The following is a 19,690-nucleotide window of genomic DNA, read 5'->3' on the forward strand; positions in this document are numbered from 1 at the left end:
TTTTCTCATTGAAAAGCTCTGTTGCTTATTTAACGAAACAAAACTAAAATAAGTTGCACAGGAACAATATCCCACCATTCTGGCCACTGTTTGAAGAAGTTCTGGATGTCTTGTCAGAAGCATTTCTAATTGTACTGTTGTGGCTGCTCGGATATCCTGCATTGTTTGAAACCATTTACCTTTGGTGGTAATTTTGACATTGGGGAAGAGCCAGAATTCTCAGGGCGATGAGAGCACACTGCAAGGTCACTATTTGACAGAAATTGTCATAAATACTTCATCAGTGAAGGGCAATCATTCACCACATGGAATAATTAAATAAAAATGTTCATTACAGCCGAAGTCATATCGTTATGAATCTCCCTCAAAATATATAAATATTATCCCTAACTTCATACACACTTATGTCATTATTCCAGTTAATGCAACTTTTATTCTAAGTTTTTAAGTATTTACTGTATATTTCACTCACTGCTTACATATTACATATTTCTTCATGCTTGATTTCTCTGAAATGTTAAGATTCTAGTGGACAGTGTATATGCCTACGGGATTGTAATCTGTTGTTTTTTTTTAAAAAAAAATTCAGGACAGAGTGTATAGGGTCTTACTACATAGATCAGACTCATAGTGATCCTCCTGTTTACAGCATTCCAAGAGCTGGGATCATAGGCATGAGCCACTACGCCCAATCTCAATTGCTGACTCAGCGCACCCTGGGGGCGGGGCCTGCATGGCAGGCCTCTGGGATCGAACTCCAGGCCCCTGCATCTGCCTAAGCCGGTGCTTTAATCTGCTGAGCTATTTGGCTGGCCCTGTAATCTGAACTTTCTTGAAAAAACTACTTAACGTGAGTTGATTGCTTTGGGCAGGCTACATAGCTCAGTGGACTAAGAATACTGCTTAGGCAAACTTAAACAGAGCCCTGGCACCACCTTCTGTGCCACCTCTGCCCCTAGGGCACTCTGAGCAGGCCAGAGTCTGGGTGTGATGGCACATGCCTGTAATTGCAGTGTGGGAGAGGCTGAAAAGAGGAGGATCACTATGAGTCTGAGCTGCATAGTGAGATACTGCATTAAAAAAAAAGAATTGATTTCTTGATTGATCAGTATTAGATATTTTAGTCACTCATTCAAATAAAATAGTAATCTATAGTAATATTTAGGAAAAAATAATAAATAGTGCCTAAATGTTAGGTATTTTAAGAATATCATACCATAATGCCAAATGTTAGAAAAGCAGAAACTTAATATACCAATAAAATTATATTTTGCCAGACCAAAGATGGTAGGTACTTGAATTCAGCAAAATAACCTAATATAGTCCAATAGTCCATAACAGTAGTGAGTTATCAGCACATCTGGCAATTGTCCGAAGTTGTTGACTTGAACCTTTTGCAGCTCAGCATATTAATATAGCTTTACCTTTTATACCTTGTGGTTACACTTTTCTGCTGGATGGTTAAGACCAAGCTAAAGTGAGACCTATATAACTAAAAATGTAACTTTTGCTATCTGACAAGGTCAGTCAAATCACCTCAGGATTTACCCTGGAACCATGTATAGCACCTTGTAGAACTTTTGTCAGTGTCAGTCATCTGGGTGAGTCATGATCATTGCTTGACTGATTCGTTCTCTGTGAAAGCCTGAGAGAATGTTTTCTCTCCAGATGACTCTCCTTAGGCACACTACACATAGTTGATCACATTCTTCTGTGACTCCACAGTCCCCTAGATCAGAAAATTTGGGTCAGCCCTTAACTACAGGATGTTCACAGCAGAGGTTCTCCTATGTCCTGAGTCCTCATTGAACTTGAAGGGCTAGGGCCATAATATTGGCTTTCTTTGTAGCTCATCTATCTTCGTAATTTTTGGTCTGCAAACGTTGGTTTGGCATCAAGTATGAAAAGGTCCTTTAAAGAGTTCTCCAAATACACCTTCTCTAAGTGCAATAGAACATCCATCTCTGACATAATGAAACAAAAAAGGAGAATATAAATGAAGGACTGTTTTGTTGTGAAGAAAAAGAAAAAAATAGATATATCTGTATATACAAGATGGTTAGGATAGATATACAGCTACTTTCTCTTAGTTCATTGAGAAGAAAGGCTTAGAATAATATTGTTTAGACAAGATATCATGTCTTCTTCCTGTCCTCTGAATAACTAATATGAAAACAACAATATGCAATGCATTAATTATTGTAACTGTCCTACTAACCTGTTCTGAAGCTGTTCCATTGCAATTTATCTTTCTTTTTTTCTCATTAAAATGAAAAAAAAATTGCATGTGGTAGCTATAGCATTCCTAAAAACCACCATGAAGCCATTTTTCTTTGAGTCAAAATTTTATTGAAAATGATTTGACTTGATCTGGTATCAAAGAAAATAGAAATAAAATGATGGATCTGAGAAGTAATGCACATTGTGAATGAAAATATTTTGATTATTTATATCATGAGTTAAGATCAAAAGTAGAAAAGCATGGATCCTGAGAAATGACAAAGTAATATAAACTAGATAAATTACTTTAGCTGTGGATGGGCAAATGTAGTACAGAAAGAAGAGAAGAGCACTGTATTTTAATCAAAGCAGAGTTGATCTGCCAAGCAGTCTCTACTGCTGTTTCTTACATGGGTAATTTGTGAATGAACATGGATGATGTGCTTTACAATTGCACTTTGGAAGAATTTACTGTTTTGTTATATATTAAGGATATGAGGCTATAGCTTATCAAGTCTTACCAAACATGCATCCTTTCTAGAGAGAAAGGATGTGACAGTTCTGAATTGCTCAGAGACTTTTCATGGGCTTCTGTAAATGAGATAAGTTGCTGGATGCAAACAATAGAAAGCTCCTGCTTTTGTGAAATGACTGGTGAAAGCGTTGAGTATTATGCATCAAATATGTATATATCTCATACTTTTTATTATTTAAAATTACTATTATAAGGTTTCCTTTTTGATTAGTAAATTATATAATTATTTACACTGTTCACATTAGGTTAATAAGTTGAATTTTATTATTTTTTTGTCATACAGTTGTAAACATATTCCCTAAAAATTATTTTCCTAGCATTCAACAGTTAGTAACTGCTGCATCTAGTTATTGAGAGCACACATCATTTTCTTCTACCATTCTGATTTATTAAATCCGCTGCTATTCTTTGTTAGGGGATCTTCTGGGTACTCTCAGTTACTCCCCAATCTGGAAGTCTAGGCTGTCATGGCTACCTCCTATTCTTGAGCAGAAGAATTAAGTTTGACATCATTTTTCCTCTCTGGGGTTATATTGAGCACAGTTTGTCTTCCTATGGGAATGCCCTTTTCAGGAGGGACATGCATTTAAGTGCACTTGCAGGACAGAAATGCAGTTGTGATAGAGCATAAAGCTGATCAGAGCCCAGCATGCTAAAGGCAAAAAATACCCAGTCTTGGTTCTGTTCTTATTCAAGAGGAGATAGATGCTTTGCTCAGGACATCTGTGCTTCCCTGGTGATCTATTTGCCAGAGTACACTTTGCGTGTTTTATTCTTTTCTTACACCCATGTTCAGTGGTTTTCTATACCTGGAAGACATTCTTAAGCTTGACAGACTGGAAATCCTACCAAACTCCTTAAGTACCACTGTCTACATGGGGTTCCCAGGTGTGCCGGAGTGACAGCTTTGAGGTGAGAAGAATGGATATTAGTACATGAGAAGTTTAAAGAACCTAGAAAGTGAAAGTGAAAGTTTAAAGGTATAACTGACCTCTAATGATGGGAGAGCTATGCTGTGGGACAGGTGAGAGGTACAGACTGCCATTTACCATGAAGAGACAGACAACTGTGCTCAAAATCTGTTCAGAAGAGCTTTGGATTAGAGTAGTATTGCAAACCCATCTCCTACCACAGATAGTGTCTGTAGTGATACTTTACATACTTCTTTATCTAATATTAACTAAAAGTTAAAAATTGATGACACTATTGACAGTTTGAGTGTCTCTCATCTCTATTACCCTCTCATGCATCATGCCCACCTGGTTAAGAGTACGAATAAATATATAGCAGTTTAGGCAAGATAATTCTCAAGAAAAGCATCAGGAAGTTACATTTTCACGACTGATTACTTGGGCAATGCATGTTACACCTGAGTTGAGTCATTGCTGTTCATGGCCAATAAGCTTATGGTCATGGCTATATCACCATTTCAATTATAATTTTGCTTCCTAAGTTTTAAACACTGTGCAGAGCACCTTAAATACCTTAGCATAAGCTTTTAAAATGTTGTATAACATGATAAAATATCCAATATTTTAATGCTCAAAGATGGTCAGTATTCTTTCAAAAGTGATTAATGTATAAAATAACAATTGCCATTTGGCTTTATTTCACCATAGAGAAGTAGTCATTTAGAACAGAGTACTGTGTCTAGGTCCAAAAGGAAATGCAGATTATGAATATGCTGTGAGCCACTTATCAGGAGCAGCAAATCTACCTTGGCAGGAAGGAAAATATTGCAGGATTTGAGAATGGATATCAAAAAGAAGACAGTAATTGTATCTGAGTGTCAAAATGATAACAGAGACCAGAAAAAGTTTACAGCATAAACATCTAGGGATGAAGAGGTGTAAATAACAATATTTCCACAATGCTATGATTATAGTAAGACATAGATCACTGTACATGCAAAAGAATATGTCAGTTACTTTACAGACAATTACTTTTCTGTTTATTGTGTCTAACTATACCTTACAAGGAAGGAGAATACCATCAGAATGTTAAAAATCCAATTTGTCTGTGGAGTGCTGTGGAATTAGTTGTTTTATTATTAGTTCTTTAGGAAGAAAGTATAAGGCCTTGTTGTATAGGTGGAGAAGAATAGTTTGAGGAGGAACGGGCCATGCAAATTTTGGCAAAGTTTCAATGTAGAATAGTCTATGTGAAAGTTTAACTGATGCTTACTGTGCTAGATCTGAAATTGTTTGCCCATCATGTTGCTAAGTGCTTGAGATTTATTCTGTTGCTACTTTAGTGACCAAATTGGTACACCCACAGTGGTGTTGATTTCCTGTATTTATTAACACCTGACTTATTGGCTAACTGAGCCCTGAGCATACAGACTCTAGTCTTCCAACTTGACATTGCCTTATTTCCTATATTTTCTTATATCTACGAAATTTTTCTCCTCCCTTGTTCTGTTAGGTACAATTTCAAAATTTATAGGAGTAGGCATAATATCTTCTTTCACATCAGTGTACTTGGAGAATATACCATTATCTTCTGAATATACTTCCAATTCAATATAGCCTGATTGGATTTGTCTTATATATGAGACCCCACAAATTTCTATTTATGTCTTTTTATTCTTTTAGTTTTAATAAACAGCATGAAATTTTATAAAATAAGGGAATTTACTCTAGATTTTACTTCTACTCAAAATTAGCATGTAATGATCCATCTTATCTCTGGTGTTTTTCCTTCTGTATATATAACCTTCATACCTATTTATCCATCATGATATTTACTGTTAGATTTCACTGGAATCCATTTGTTTAGCTTTCCTCTTTTTTTCCTGTTTTGTCTTTGTCAAACTATAACTCATTTTTTAAATCATCTATCTTTCCTTGATGACTATATATGGTAGACCTGGCCAAGCAGATTTTTAAATTGCAATTGCTATGCCAAGTCCTCTATAATTAAATGCAAGTTCTTTATACTTACACAAAATTTCCTTCAAAAATTCTGGTTCCTTTCTCTATTAAACTTAACTCCAATGGTGAAAAGTTACTATTTACCTTCAGCTTTTTCGCCTTATATTTACTCACATTAACAATATATGTGCATTCACGGTTCCAGATTTCTACAACTTTGATTATTTGCCTTTAACTTTATTTCTTCATTTCTTTATTTTTTGCGGAACCGGGGATTGAACTCAGGCCCTTGTGCTTGCCAGGCAAGCACTTACTCTACTGAGCCATCTCCCTGGCCCCATTGCCTTTAACTTTAAATGGAAAACTCTAAATATAATCAACTTGTAATTACTAAAATCTTATTATTGTTGCTCAATTTTATTAGTGGTTATTGATTATTGTTCTTCCTAACTTATGAATTAAACTTGACCATTGTTATGTGTGGATAGGAGAAATTGTTACGTGCAGGGTTTGGTCCCTCTATGGTTTCAACCATTCACTGGGGCCCTGGAGAGTATCTTCAGGCAGAATGGTGAACTGCTGAGCTCTCTAATACATTTCTTCATCTATATCAGCATCGATCAATATGTGATGTACATCACAATCCTTTGGTTCCATCTAATTCATGGGAGTCATTTGAAAATTAATTTGAGTCACTTGGCAGAAATAGTCCTTAACCTCCCTAGGTGAACTTATACCTTTTCTATTTTGTATCCTGTGTTTTTAATATCATCTTCAAAGTGACACTTAATTTCAGCTTACTTTGTTGTAGTCTATAAGCATTGGAAGGTATTTTTATATATTTCTCTAGTTTTAGCACAATCAGCTATTCTTTAGTTTGTGTATGCAAAAAGAATAAAAAATTTCTTGAGTGGTGAATATAGACAGGAATTGAACAATGAGCACAGGAATGATTAAAACCCTAAATGCAGACAGATGCATGAATGCCTTTGTTGTTATACTACTGACTTTGTCCTACTCTCCGTCTAATTTCCATATTCTTGTCTCTCCACTTAGATCGAAGGTGGATGCATCAGCACAATGTCTGTCTTCAATGCATCTGCACTGTATCCTCGCTTCCTTCTGACAGGCTTTTCAGGCCTTGAAAGCAAATATGGCTTGATCTCCCTCCCTATCTTCTTGGTCTATGCCACTTCCATTGTGGGGAATATTACCATCCTTTTCATTATCAGAACAGAATCTTCACTCCACCAACCTATGTACTATTTTCTGTCGATGCTGGCACTCACTGACCTGGGCCTGTCCACCACTACCTTTCCCACTATGTTTAGTGTCTTTTGGTTCCATGCTCGGGAAATCCCTTTCAATGCTTGTCTGGTCCAGATGTACTTCATTCATGTTTTCTCAATAATTGAGTCAGCTGTTCTGTTAGCCATGGCCTTTGACCGCTTTGTAGCAATCCGGGAACCTTTGCGTTATGCAACTATTTTAACCAATGATGTGATCATTGGGATTGGGTTGGCCATTGCTGGAAGAGCCTTGGCCCTGGTGTTTCCAGCTTCCTTTCTTCTGAAGAGACTCCAATATCATGCAGTCAACATTCTTTCCTACCCTTTCTGTCTGCATCAGGACCTCATAAAGACAACTGTATCCAGCCGATGTGTGAGCAGTATCTATGGCCTCATGGTGGTCATCTGCTCCATGGGACTTGACTCAGTGCTTCTCTTGCTCTCCTATCTCCTCATCCTGGGCACAGTATTGAGTATAGCTTCCAAGGCAGAGAGAGTGAAAGCCTTCAATACTTGCATTTCCCACATCTGTGCTGTACTCACCTTCTACACACCCATGATTGGGCTATCCATGATCCGTCGCTATGGGCAGAATGCTTCTCCAATGGTCCACGTGCTCATGGCCAATGTGTACTTGCTGGTGCCACCCCTCATGAACCCTATTGTCTACAGTGTAAAGACCAAGCAGATTCGTGACCGAATCCTTAAGAAGTTCAAGAAACAAGAAGTTTAAGTGAAAATGCCCTATTAATCAGCTTTTGAAACTGTCTCATTGTTATTTGTTTCTCAATAAAATAAAAAGAAGTTTAAGTGAAAGTGACTCCAAAACACAATTTCCCCCCCACTTCTTCTATACTTATGAAAGTATTTCTTATCAATGTAGACATAAGAATTTAAATGTTACCATACATACTTTTCCTTGAAGATATATATCTAAACTTCAAAGACAGTAAATACTCATCATTTAAAATGGAGAAGAGTCCTGATTTTATTTTATAATGAGATTATCTATTATTCATTGTGAATAGCCTCAGATCCTAAATATTTAGATGTTAAGATGATTCTTATATACACCTTACAGTCTGGATACTCTTCTGGTTTTATTTTATTTTATTTTATTATTTTATTTTGTTGTTGTTTTATTTTGTGCAGCCTTTTACTATGCAGCTCAGACTCATATTGATCCTCCAGTTTTCAAGCCTCCTAGTGCTGGTATAACAGGAATGCACCACCATGCCCCGACTTGGTCCCTGGCTCAGCATGCAGGGGGTGGCACAGTATGTGTGTCAGGGATCAAACCCTAGTCCCTCTGCTTGTCTAAACAGGCATTTAGTCTACTGAGCTCTCTCACCGGCCCTTGGATATTCCTCTAACCTGTTTATTTAGATGGAAAATACTTTAAAAACATTTTTGGGTATGTTGGGGTCACAGCAAGAAAATCTGCTATCAAAAGAAAACAATGTAAATTGTTCGGAAATGTAGATTTCCAGAAAGATGAAAAGAAGCAAATTTGGACAAAATTAATTGAACTATATTTGCTAGCTGTCATGTAAGGCAGAACCAGTGAAGTTACTTTTTTAGAAACCTCCAGATGCTTCTCTATTCTGAGAGCTGCTTACACATTGCTATCCACATTTTGGTCCATTTTCTCTAGCTGAGCTCTCAGTATATTTCTCAATCATTTATACTAGTATCTATTAATTCTGTATCCTAAAATGTGCTATGCAAGACCTAAGTTGAGACACATGCGGTCCTTCAGCTCCTGTGTTCTCCTGGGTGTACTATCCTCATTGGTGTTCCTGGTTCCCAGTGGCATTCTGCTCTATTATGCTTATGACTTTTTTCTGGGGGAGGAGAATTGTATTTCTGAATTCTTAACTAGGGGATTGATACATAGACATATTTTGAACACTAGTAACTTCAGCTACTTGACATTTCAAAACACTTTGCTTTCAATTAATGTTATCAACTGGAATATCATTTCATCTTCATAAAAATTACATGATCTCCAAACTATCACTAAAAACTTGCCTTAAGTTTTGGCTCAGTTTCATCACCTTCTGTTCTAAACTTAATCTTCTGTGGTCTGATTTTCACTTTCATGATTCCACTCTAATTGTAGTTTAAAACATTTCAAGTGATCCATTGTTACTAAACTCAGTATTCATATTTTCATTTAAACGTCCACTTCCTTTTAAAATAAACTTTGGGTGCTGGGGAGATGGTTCAGAGGGATAAATGCTTCCCTGGCAAGCACAAGGGCCTGAGTTCAATCCCCGGTTCCACCCAAAAAACAAAATAAAACAAAGAAATTAGTTTTAATAATTTTAGAATTACAGAAAATATAAGAAAGCATTGAGTGCTTGTATATTATATATACAATTTTCTTTATCATTAAAATTTCACATTAGTATGAAATATTCGTTAAAATCAAGAAGCCATATTAATATTCCTTTAAACAAAATTATAAATTATATTTTCTTCAGAATTTTATACCTGCCTAATGTTCTACTACTGCTTCATGATCTGGTTCAGGATGCATATTGCATGGTTGAATTTCAAGGTTTTTCAATTCTGGGTTTTAACCAAAGGGCTTCTCCAGCCAAGTTTTATTTTGAGACAGGTTCATGCCAGGTAAACAAAGTGCCCAGGCTTGGCTTCAGGTTCCTACCCTCATGGCTCAGCCTCTCAGAGTGCTGAGACTGCAGACATTCCAGGTCTATGCCACTAATCCCAGCTTCTTAGGTTCCTCTTAATGTAAATGATTTTCACACTTTCATAATTTTTGAATTCATGAATATTTTCAAGAAGATCAGTTAGGAGTTTTGTAAAATATCACTCTACTGAAATTTCTCTGTGGCCTATCTGATGATTACACTAGGATTATGCATTCAAATGCCACAGAAGCAAAACACAATTCCACCTTTGATCTCTGCCTGAATCGTGTGACTGGGATGGTGTACACTTTTTATTTTATGAAATTTATCTTCTTTTAAAAATCATCTTTCCTTTCAAGATGTTAGCATATAGTACAGTAATGTAACACTTTTCTTTTTCTTTTCTTTTTTTTTTCTTAGCAGAATGTATTTATTGAGGGAAAGAAAGCTCCTGTCCAAGAGAGGGACAAAGAGGACGGCCCGAGCCGGTTGTCCCCAACACTTTTCTATTAGGTGACAGCCTCAATATTTATTCTCAAAAAAAAAATGAATAATGAAAATACTGTTTATATGGTTCACTTTTTGAAAGAAAGCCAATATACAGTTTATTCCAGGAGCATGGGAACTCATATTTGTACTCATTAAGCTAGAAGCGGATACAAAAATCACTTAATGTTTTGAATATTATTTTCTCTCCTTTTCCAATTTATTTCTGTTACCATCGAGTTATGGATTTACGTGTTAAATTTTATCATAATAAGATAAATTGTATTTATTTTTCTCAAATTGTTCCTGGTCTGACCAAAAGGAGCTCTTTTAGATAATACTACCTCATGTAAGATTTTGTTGTTATTTTTGGTTTCTTTCTTTACTTCAGGATGCCCTTGCTTCCTGGTGCTGACACGCTCAAGGGTCATCTTGAATATTCCCTGTCAAACTCTTAAAATCATTTGTCTAAGAAGCCACTGTTCCCCTTAACTCCCCCTGCTCCTTTGCTGTGTATGTGCTAATTCCTGAGGTTTAATGGAATTACTATGTATCATAAACATGCACTAATAAGTACTTTGAAAATAATATTTTGAGAAAACAAAAAATAGGAACAGTATTGGAAACCAAGTTATGAATGCTTACTTACTACTTTCTAGTAGGGTTTTTCTGCTGCTGTCCTTTTTCCTAAGACAAAACAAGAAGACACGTGTGCATCATCCAATCTTCACATACCATTATCTGTAAATATTTCTATATGTCCTTAAAGTAAGCAAGATATTAATTTACTCTGATATTACCATATGCAGCAATTCTACTGTCTTCTGTCACTTATATCTCCTACACCAAAAACAAGAATTCATGTTTCTGTCATCCACCATGTATGTCCACAATTATGCATGTGTAGTACATAAATATAGCAATATCAGCATTGTATAATGAATAAAAGTCATTTGTTGTTTGTCTGGTCTGGGAATAGTTTCCGCTACACTGTGGATTGTTTTATCATCTTTTTTTTTGTGTGTGTGTGCAAGGTCTCGCTACACAGCTCCAACTCATAGTGATCCTCCTGTTTCCAGCCTCCCCAGTGCTGGGATTATAGGCATGTACCACCATGCCTGAACTCCATGTCTGGCTCAGTGCACCCAGGGGTGGGGCCAGTGCAGCATGTGGTGCCAGGGATGGAATTCCAGCCCTTGTACTTGCCTAAGCAGTTGCTTTAATCCACTAATCTTGCCAACACTTTATCATCTTTCTTAATGAAAAGCAATAAAAAACAATAACAAAAACAGAAACAAAGCATACAGTACATGTGGTGCAGAATTTCAAAACAAAAAATAGAAAATTAACAATGATTGTTATATAATGTATTGTTATTGTTAAATCTTGCTCAGAATAACAGATATAGGTATGCAAGATTGGTCAAATAGTTAAATATTAACTCTTCTTACATTGTTTTTGTTAAGTTTTACAGCATTTTATTTTATTTTTAGGTGTTTTTTTTTTTTTTTTTTTTTTTTTTTTGTATTTTAGGGAAGGGTCTACAGGGTGTTCCGGGTCTCACTACTAGATCAGACTCATAGTGATCTGCCTGTTTATAGCCTCCCAAGAGCTGGGATTACAGGTATGCCACCAACCCAGCCTCAATTGCTGTTGCAGTGTGCCCCAGGGGTGTGATTGGCACTGCAGGCCCAGGGATCAAACCCCTGGCCCCTGCACCTGCTTGTAAGCACTTTAATCCACTGAACTATTTGGTTGGCCCTATTTTTAGGTTTTAATTCTTTCCTTTTAGGTTTATTAAATATGTTTTGTACTAAACTGAATGAAAATAAGTTCTGTATTCAGATCGTGTTTTTCACATACCCATTTCCATTCTTGCCAGTGCCATTTGTTGATAAAACTATCTTTTTTCCATGCTGTACTGTAAAAACCTTAGAGTCAGATTGCTGAGGTCTACAGAGCAACTTCCTGGGATTTGAATGTAACACTGTTGAATCTACAGGACCCAGTGTGAGGAATTAAATCTTTACATTGAAATTTAGACTTATGAATGTAAAAATGGCCCTTTATTTACTTGGAACTTTTTAACTTATACCATCAGATGGAGAAATAGGAAAGGAAGAGGGAGCAAAAATGAACAAGAAGAGATAATATATCTATATCTATGTTAAATATACCTTTTTTTCTGTATTTTAGGGAAGGGCCTACAGGGTATTCAGTGTCTCACTACTAGATTGGACTCATAGCAATTCTCCTGTTTACACTCCCATGAGCTGGGATTACAGGCATGTGCCACCACCCCAGTCTCAATTGCCATCTCAGCTCACTCTGGGGCAGCGGGGCGGGCACAGAAGGCCTGGGGATTGAAACCCTGGCCTCTGTGCCTGCTTGCAGGTGCTTTAATCAGCTGAACTATTTGGCCATCCCTACATATATCTATCTATATTTATTTACTAAGATGATTACAATTGTAGAAATATGTATTAAAAGGATTTATTTCAAAAACTACATGATTGTCACTGGAGATCAATTTTACTAATATTTAATTGTTGCTGGGCTGGAGAGATAGCTCTGCAGTCTAAGCGTCTGCTTGGCAAGTGCAAATACCCAGGTTGAAGCACCAGTACTGCATTCTGGCCACTGAGACACGTGTGGTTGCTCATGCCTGTAATCCCAGGGCTAGGGAGGCTGAGATGGCAGGATCACTGTGAGTCTGATCTGCTCTTAGTGAGAGATCAGAGAGAGACCCTGTACTAAATAAATAAATAAATAAATAAATAAATAAATAATTGGTGCTGTGATTCTACATTTTGTTTTTCATCCTAAGACACTCCTCATGGATTAAAGGTCTCTTTAGGAGCTTTCAACTTGACATACTTCCTTCCTTACACAGAGAAACACAAAAAAACAACAAAAAAAGTACTGTAAGTTAGGTTTGTGATGAGATGTGAAAACTGGGCTCAACCAAAGGCAATCTTTCACTATCGCTCTATAGGAAAACAAAAGCTGGGAATGTGGAAAGGATGCTTCAAACATTTGTGTAGAATGTTGAAGAAGGCCTTCAAAAGCAGATGTAGTTTACTGCTTCTCATGATTGTAGTCAATGCCTTCTCCAAAGTGACAACTGTATAATAAAGAGTTCTAATGTTCCAATCAAAAGTTACATTCTATTATAAAGAATCACACTGTGTGCCTGATTGCTGCCAAAATTTAGAAGAAATTAGAATTAAGGGGAAAAAAACATGTGCATAGAATTAGTAATATAAGTAACTCCTTAATTTGTTTGCACAAATAATATCTACACATGGTCCTTGTGAGTAGAACTCTAAAATAATATAAATAATTAGAAAAACACTACATTTCTTTTTAAATTAATTTTATTGAGAAACAAATAGCAATGAGACAGTTTCAAAACTGATTAACAGGACATTTTCAATAAGTAATACATTGCATATTGTTGTCTTCATAGTGGTTATTCACAGTACAAGGTGCAGACATATCCTGTCCACAAACACTATGAGTACACATCTTTCTTCTCATTGAATTAAGAGAAAGTAGCTGTATATCTATCCTAATGATTTTGTATATGCAGATACAAATGGTCCTTCATTTGTATCCCCTTTTTTGTTTATTTTTGTCAGAGATGGGTATTCCATTGCTATTTAAATATTGTAGGTGTGTGAATTCAGTAAAATAATCCAATATAGTTCACTGGTCCATAATACAACTGGGTTATCTGTAGGACTATCAATGTCAGAAGTTGTTGACTTGAGACTTTTACAGCTCAGCATATTAATATGGCTTTACTTTTTATACCTCGGTTTTATACTTTTCTGCTGGATGGTTAAGATCAAGATAAAGCAAGACCTATATAACAAGAAATGTAACTTTTGTATCTGACAAGGTCAGTCAAATCCTTTCAGGATTTACCCTGAAATCCTGTACTGTAGTTTGTAGATCCTTTGTCAGTGTCAGCCATGTGGATGAGTCACGGCCATTGCTTGACCAATCTGCTCTCTATGAAAGCCTGAGAGAATGTTTTCTCTCCACATGACTCTTCTTAGGCACACTCTACATTATAGATCACTTTCCACTGTGGCTCCATAATCTCCTTGATCAGAAAATTTGGGACACTCCTGAGTTACATGATGTTACAGTACAGGTTCTCCTATATCCTGAGTCCTCACTGACCTTGAAAGGCTGGGGCCAAAATGTTGGCTGTTCTTGCAGCCCTTCTTTTTCTCTAATTTTTGGCCTGCAAACTGAAGTTAACTCTTCAGAAAATAATCTTAATGATATTATCTCCCTATAACTTGGGCAGTTGAGCTTTACCTCACTATCTGTCTGAATATCAAACATCTTACACATAACATGGAACAGGTATTTTCCATCAATTATTGGCACATTAAACTTTATAATACCTACAGAAATTGAACAAAAATAGAAAAATCTGAAAAAATATTTTAAAAATAGGAACAGTTACATATATTACACAGAAATTTAGAAATCTAATGATATACAACATTGCAGCGAAAGTCTTACGACATTTTTTCTTCTCTTTTGTTTTCATTTATTACATTTTTTAAAAACAAAAATTTACTTTAGAGACAGTATAGAAGTAATTGGTATGACATGACAAGCAGTACATATATAGAAGACCAGAATGACAGGCATTCCAAGCACCACTCTAGTATTACACATTGCTATCTTCAATGAAGTTGCTTAATTCACAGGTATCAACACATATAGTTAGTCAGGGTGAGATTCCTACCAATTAATTGCTAGTTTCAAAAATTTCCTGAAGATTCTCAGGATCATTGCCTTAAGCATCTTGTACATATAAATGTATGGTTTTGCCCCTATTATGTTTCCTAGCTTTTCTCCTTGTCTCTCTTCATTGTTTAATCCTTAAGTTCTTTCTTTTTAATTGTGGTGTACCTTTCTATTTTTATATCTTTTTGAGTTCTTACACTAGGGAGACTATATGATATTTATACATGTGCTTCTGGTTTATTTCACTTATGAGTATATCTTCAAGTGTATCCACTTAAATATAAAGGCTTCGAGTTTATCATTCTTTATAGCTAAGCAATATTCCATTGTATTAAAAATACCACAACTTTTTCATCCATTCCTCAGCTGACAGGCATTTTGGTTGCTTCCAAGATCTGGCTATCACAAATTGTGCTGCTATAAACATAGGTGCACATATATCACTATGATATGATATTTTCATTTCCTCTGGGAATTTCCCCAGTAGGGGAGTAGCTGGCTTGAATGGGATTTCCAGTCCTAGTTTTCTAAGGCTTGTGCCCCACACATCACAGTTCTTTCCTCCACACTGATTTCCATAATGGTTACACCATTCTACATTCCCACCAGCAGTGGAAAAGGGTTCCATGTTCCCCACAGCCTCTCCAACATTTGTTGTTGGTTGATTTCTTTATGATAGCCATTCTTTCTGGGGTGAGATGGTATCTCAGTGTTGTTTTAATTTGCATACCATGGAAAAAACACTGCATTTCAAGACAATACATATGTTGGACATTATTCTATATGTCTCATTGAAATTAGACTTGTGTTGCATATTTATCTAACATGGAAAGTACTATTATCTTCCATTTTATAAATAGATAAATGAAAACATACAGACAATATTCATGTCACCCAAAGATCCACAGCTAGCATATAGTAAAGCCAAGTTTGTACATCAGCAACATTATACTTATTAGAAATTTAGGAGTTGAAACTTTAGATATTTATCAGCAGGATTTTTATGAAACATGCTGTGGCAATGAGAAATTCACATAAAAAACTCAGTTTTTTGAGGGAAAGATTTTGGTTCTATTTTTATGTGAATCAAAAAAGTAAGCAATTTAATAATTAAGAAAAAACTGTTATTCAGGAGAAACAATATTATTAAACAGTAGGAATTTAAAAGGCCTTTTTTACAGCTTAAAGTGTTTGCAATTAATTTGGCCAATTCTTTTTTTTTTTTGTATAATACTACAGACTTGAAGCATATAATCACATTCATATGGAAAATAAGTAAGATTTTTAATGTCTAATTTTAGTTTCCTCCCATTTTTATTAGGATAGTGACCATATATCATAATTTCATTCTTTCTAATCATTGTAGAACATGGGGAATTGAAACGTGTGCCCCACACATCACAATTCTTTCCTTTCCCACTCCCCCTCACTGCCCTCTACCTCCAACTTTTGGTATTCTCATCTTGTTGAAAAAAGCTATCTTTTTAAAGTGTGTTTTATTTCTATTGTCAAAATATGTAACTATCATTATGCATTTAATACACACATTTTTATATTTTCTCTGTTGGTATGTACATTTTAGTTTTTGTTCCCAGTTTTCTTTTTTTTTCAGGAGCAGAGCTAGAGGAGTGAGCCATCTCTGGGGACTCAGTCTCTGAACTCTGTCTAAACTTGAGATTAGAAAGGGGCCTCAGGTGGCACAGACCTACCATGAAGTTACCTTTCCATTTCTATCATAAGGGAGACTGAGAGCTGTGCTTCAGGGCGCACTGCGGAAGGCTGAGCTGAAGCTGCCGTGAATCCTGGTAAGCGATGTGGTGGCCCATGTAGAGAAGCGTGGGCTGTACACGATGAGACCTGCGCAGTGTGCCGAAGCTGTACCCCGCAGGAAAAGGATAAGTGTTAAATCATAACCCTTTTCTACTAAATCACAATACATGAAAGCAGAGTTTGTATGTATTATTTATAAATATTATATATTCAGTTAAATGTTATATGTAAAAATTCTCATGAAGATTTAGGCATAAAATCTTATTGATTCCATGACAGGAATTCAATTTCTACAGGAGTAGGAATTAATGAAGATGGGATACTCATAGTGTTGAGAGAGGCTCCTTGTGAGGAACAAAGACTCTACACCATGGATTTTGCCATTATCTTTCTGACAGACAATGATACTGGGATTGGCCGGAATATTTATGTTTTTGTAGAAAAAAAACAAGGCTTTGCAATGTTTTTGTTATTTGTCTTGGAATGAATAAAAATGGGTAAATTTACTTATTTTTTCACCTTAGTATGTTTTCTAGTTGAAAAAAAGATAATTAAAAATGTTATTAGAAAGTATAGTTACTAGCAAGGATGAATGGAAATCTCTAGGCTTTCCTTGTTGAGCGTAGGTGCCTGAACCTACAGGAAAATTCTCTCTATATCATCCTAAGTAGCCTGGTTCCTTTGAAGACTTTTGAAGGCTTAACTTAATCACCTTTCTTAGTTCCTTCTGGCTGTTGCACCTGTTGATTTCCTCGCTACCAAAGCGTTGCAATTCAACAGAACTACAAGACTACCTCCTGCCACACCAACACACTCCTAGGCTGTGAGGTGTTTACTCTTTCCACCTTTCAAGTGCCTCCAAGTGAAGTGGGAAGTGAACAAGTAAGTGTTGACCTCTGAGCCTAGTGAAATTAGCACAGGTGCTGAGAATGCCTGGTGTGGCTTGGGCAGTGCAGAGCGTGCAGGAGCCTAAGTTACCTCTTCCCTGGTTGATCCTCTGTGCAGATGGGAAGTATTGAACACCTGTGTTTCCACCCAGCAGGATTCTCTAGGACCCAGAGCTTGCCTGGGCATGTTGAGCCATGTTGCTTATTTTATGCTTCCGGTTGTGAGAGGGAATTTACTAGGGCCAGGGATTTTAGCAGAGTGTCTCTATGTCTTTGAAAAATTTAAGTTTCTGAGTATGGGAGTGTCTGTATCCTAGGTTTTGGGAGGTAGTTTAATTATGGAATGCTTACAGACATTTTAAACTTCCTTCCTAGACTATTCCTCCTGCTCCATGAACTGTGTTATACTTACAGAGGCTCTCACCAAAGATGAGCATCTGAGACTTTAGTCACATTCCAAAGTCTTCCAAAAGCAATGGGAAGGTTTAAAGTGCATTGACTTTGTTGCAAACCTCCATTTCAGGATCTGAAGATGATCTACCTAAAGAATGAAATCTCAGAATACAACTATTCCCTGAACAGTTCAAGTGCTTCAGGGGATGATTCCTCTGATGTGCTTCATTAAGAGACTTATTTTTATAGTAAAGTGACTTCAACGCTGCTGAAACTCAAAGACAGCAACATATAAATATAATTTGCACCTCTTCCTCCCCTGATCTCTCTGTTTCTCTATCTCTCTATCTCTGTCTCTACTTTTGTCTTTGTCTGTCTCCCTCACTCTCTTCCCCTACCCCCCCAAACCCAAAAAGAAGAACTTCTTATCCTCTAACCACTACAGAATGCTGTACCACTATAACAGGAGCATATCTCGCCCAGCCACATTTTTCCTCATTGGAATCCCAGGTCTGGAAAAGATCCATGCCTGGCTCTCTCTGCCATTCTGTTCTATTTACCTTGTGGCTTTAATGGGGAATGCCACAATTTTGACAGTCATCAAGACAGAGCAGTCTCTCCGAGAGCCCATGTTCTATTTTCTGGCCATCCTTTCAACAGTGGATTTGGCTCTTTTGACCACTTCTGTGCCCCGCATGCTGGCTATCTTCTGGTTTGATGCACATGAGATTACCTTTGGAGGGTGTGTGGCTCAAATGTTTTTGATCCACGCTCTCACTGGCATGGAGGCTGAAGTCCTGATGGCCATGGCCTTTGACCGGTTTGTGGCCATCTGTGCCCCACTACACTACACAACTGTCCTGACTTCTCAGGTGCTGGTGGGTATTGGATTCTGGATTGTAATTCGTCCAGCTTTGTGCATACTTCCCATGATTTATCTCATCTACCGGCTACCTTTCTGCCATGCACGTACCATAGCCCATTCCTACTGTGAGCATATGGGCATTGCAAAGTTGTCCTGTGGAAATATTCGCATCAATAGTATCTATGGACTCTTTGTGGTCTCGCTGTTTCTTCTGAATCTTGTCCTCATTGTCATTTCCTATGTGTACATTCTCCGTGCTGTCTTCCACCTCCCATCACAGGACGCACGGGGCAAAGCCCTCAGTACATGTGGCTCTCATGTCGCAGTTCTCTGTGTTTTCTACATCCCGTCAGTCTTCTCCTTCCTCACTCACCGATTTGGACACAGCATCCCACACTACATTCACATTCTTGTTGCAAACCTCTATGTGGTTATTCCGCCTGTACTTAACCCCATCATTTATGGTGTGAGGACAAAACAGATAAGAGAGCGAGTGCTCAGTGTGCTTATCAGAAGGTAAGACTCTTGTTTTCTGTTTCTAAGGATTGGATCTTCCTAGGGAGACTTATGTGCTTGCCTTGAAGACAGCCTTTATTATACCTTCTCATCTCTTTGCCTTATTACTGCCAATTTTCAATCCAAGTTTCTGCGCTCTTATGTAGTAATTGTTTTAGAAACTGCAGGAACATTGTTTCGTCTCCACTTCAAAGATGGATCAGATATCCTGGAAAGGAAATCCTGGAAGAACTTTGTATGACTTAGGCTTTTATGAGCAAATTTATGGAAGTTTGCCTTTAACTGTACTTGCTTGATTCTATTATTCTGCTTCATCTCTTCCCTCCTTTGTTCTTTCCTTTGTTCTTTCCTCCCCTCCATCTTTTCCTTGTCTTTTGTATTTTTCTTCTTTCTTTTATTAAAATATATATATATATATATTAGTGG

General features: G+C 36.9%; 2 protein-coding genes across 2 annotated transcripts; both read left to right on the forward strand.

Moving 5' to 3' along the window:
* Positions 1-6,705: 6,705 nt before the first annotated feature.
* LOC101570080 (olfactory receptor 51G2-like) lies at positions 6,706-7,650 on the forward strand. Its single transcript, XM_004641987.2, has one exon. The coding sequence runs from the start codon at positions 6,709-6,711 to the stop codon at positions 7,648-7,650; it is 942 nt and encodes a 313-aa protein (XP_004642044.1). The 5' UTR covers positions 6,706-6,708.
* A 10,679-nt stretch (positions 7,651-18,329) lies between these two features.
* LOC101570487 (olfactory receptor 52J3-like) lies at positions 18,330-19,268 on the forward strand. Its single transcript, XM_004641988.1, has one exon. It carries the CDS (start codon positions 18,330-18,332, stop codon positions 19,266-19,268), a length of 939 nt encoding a protein of 312 aa, XP_004642045.1.
* The last annotated feature ends 422 nt before the right edge of the window (positions 19,269-19,690 follow it).

This window comes from Octodon degus, unplaced genomic scaffold (assembly GCF_000260255.1).
Source record: "Octodon degus isolate 3935 unplaced genomic scaffold, OctDeg1.0 scaffold00146, whole genome shotgun sequence".
NCBI classification, from domain to species: Eukaryota; Metazoa; Chordata; class Mammalia; order Rodentia; family Octodontidae; genus Octodon; species Octodon degus.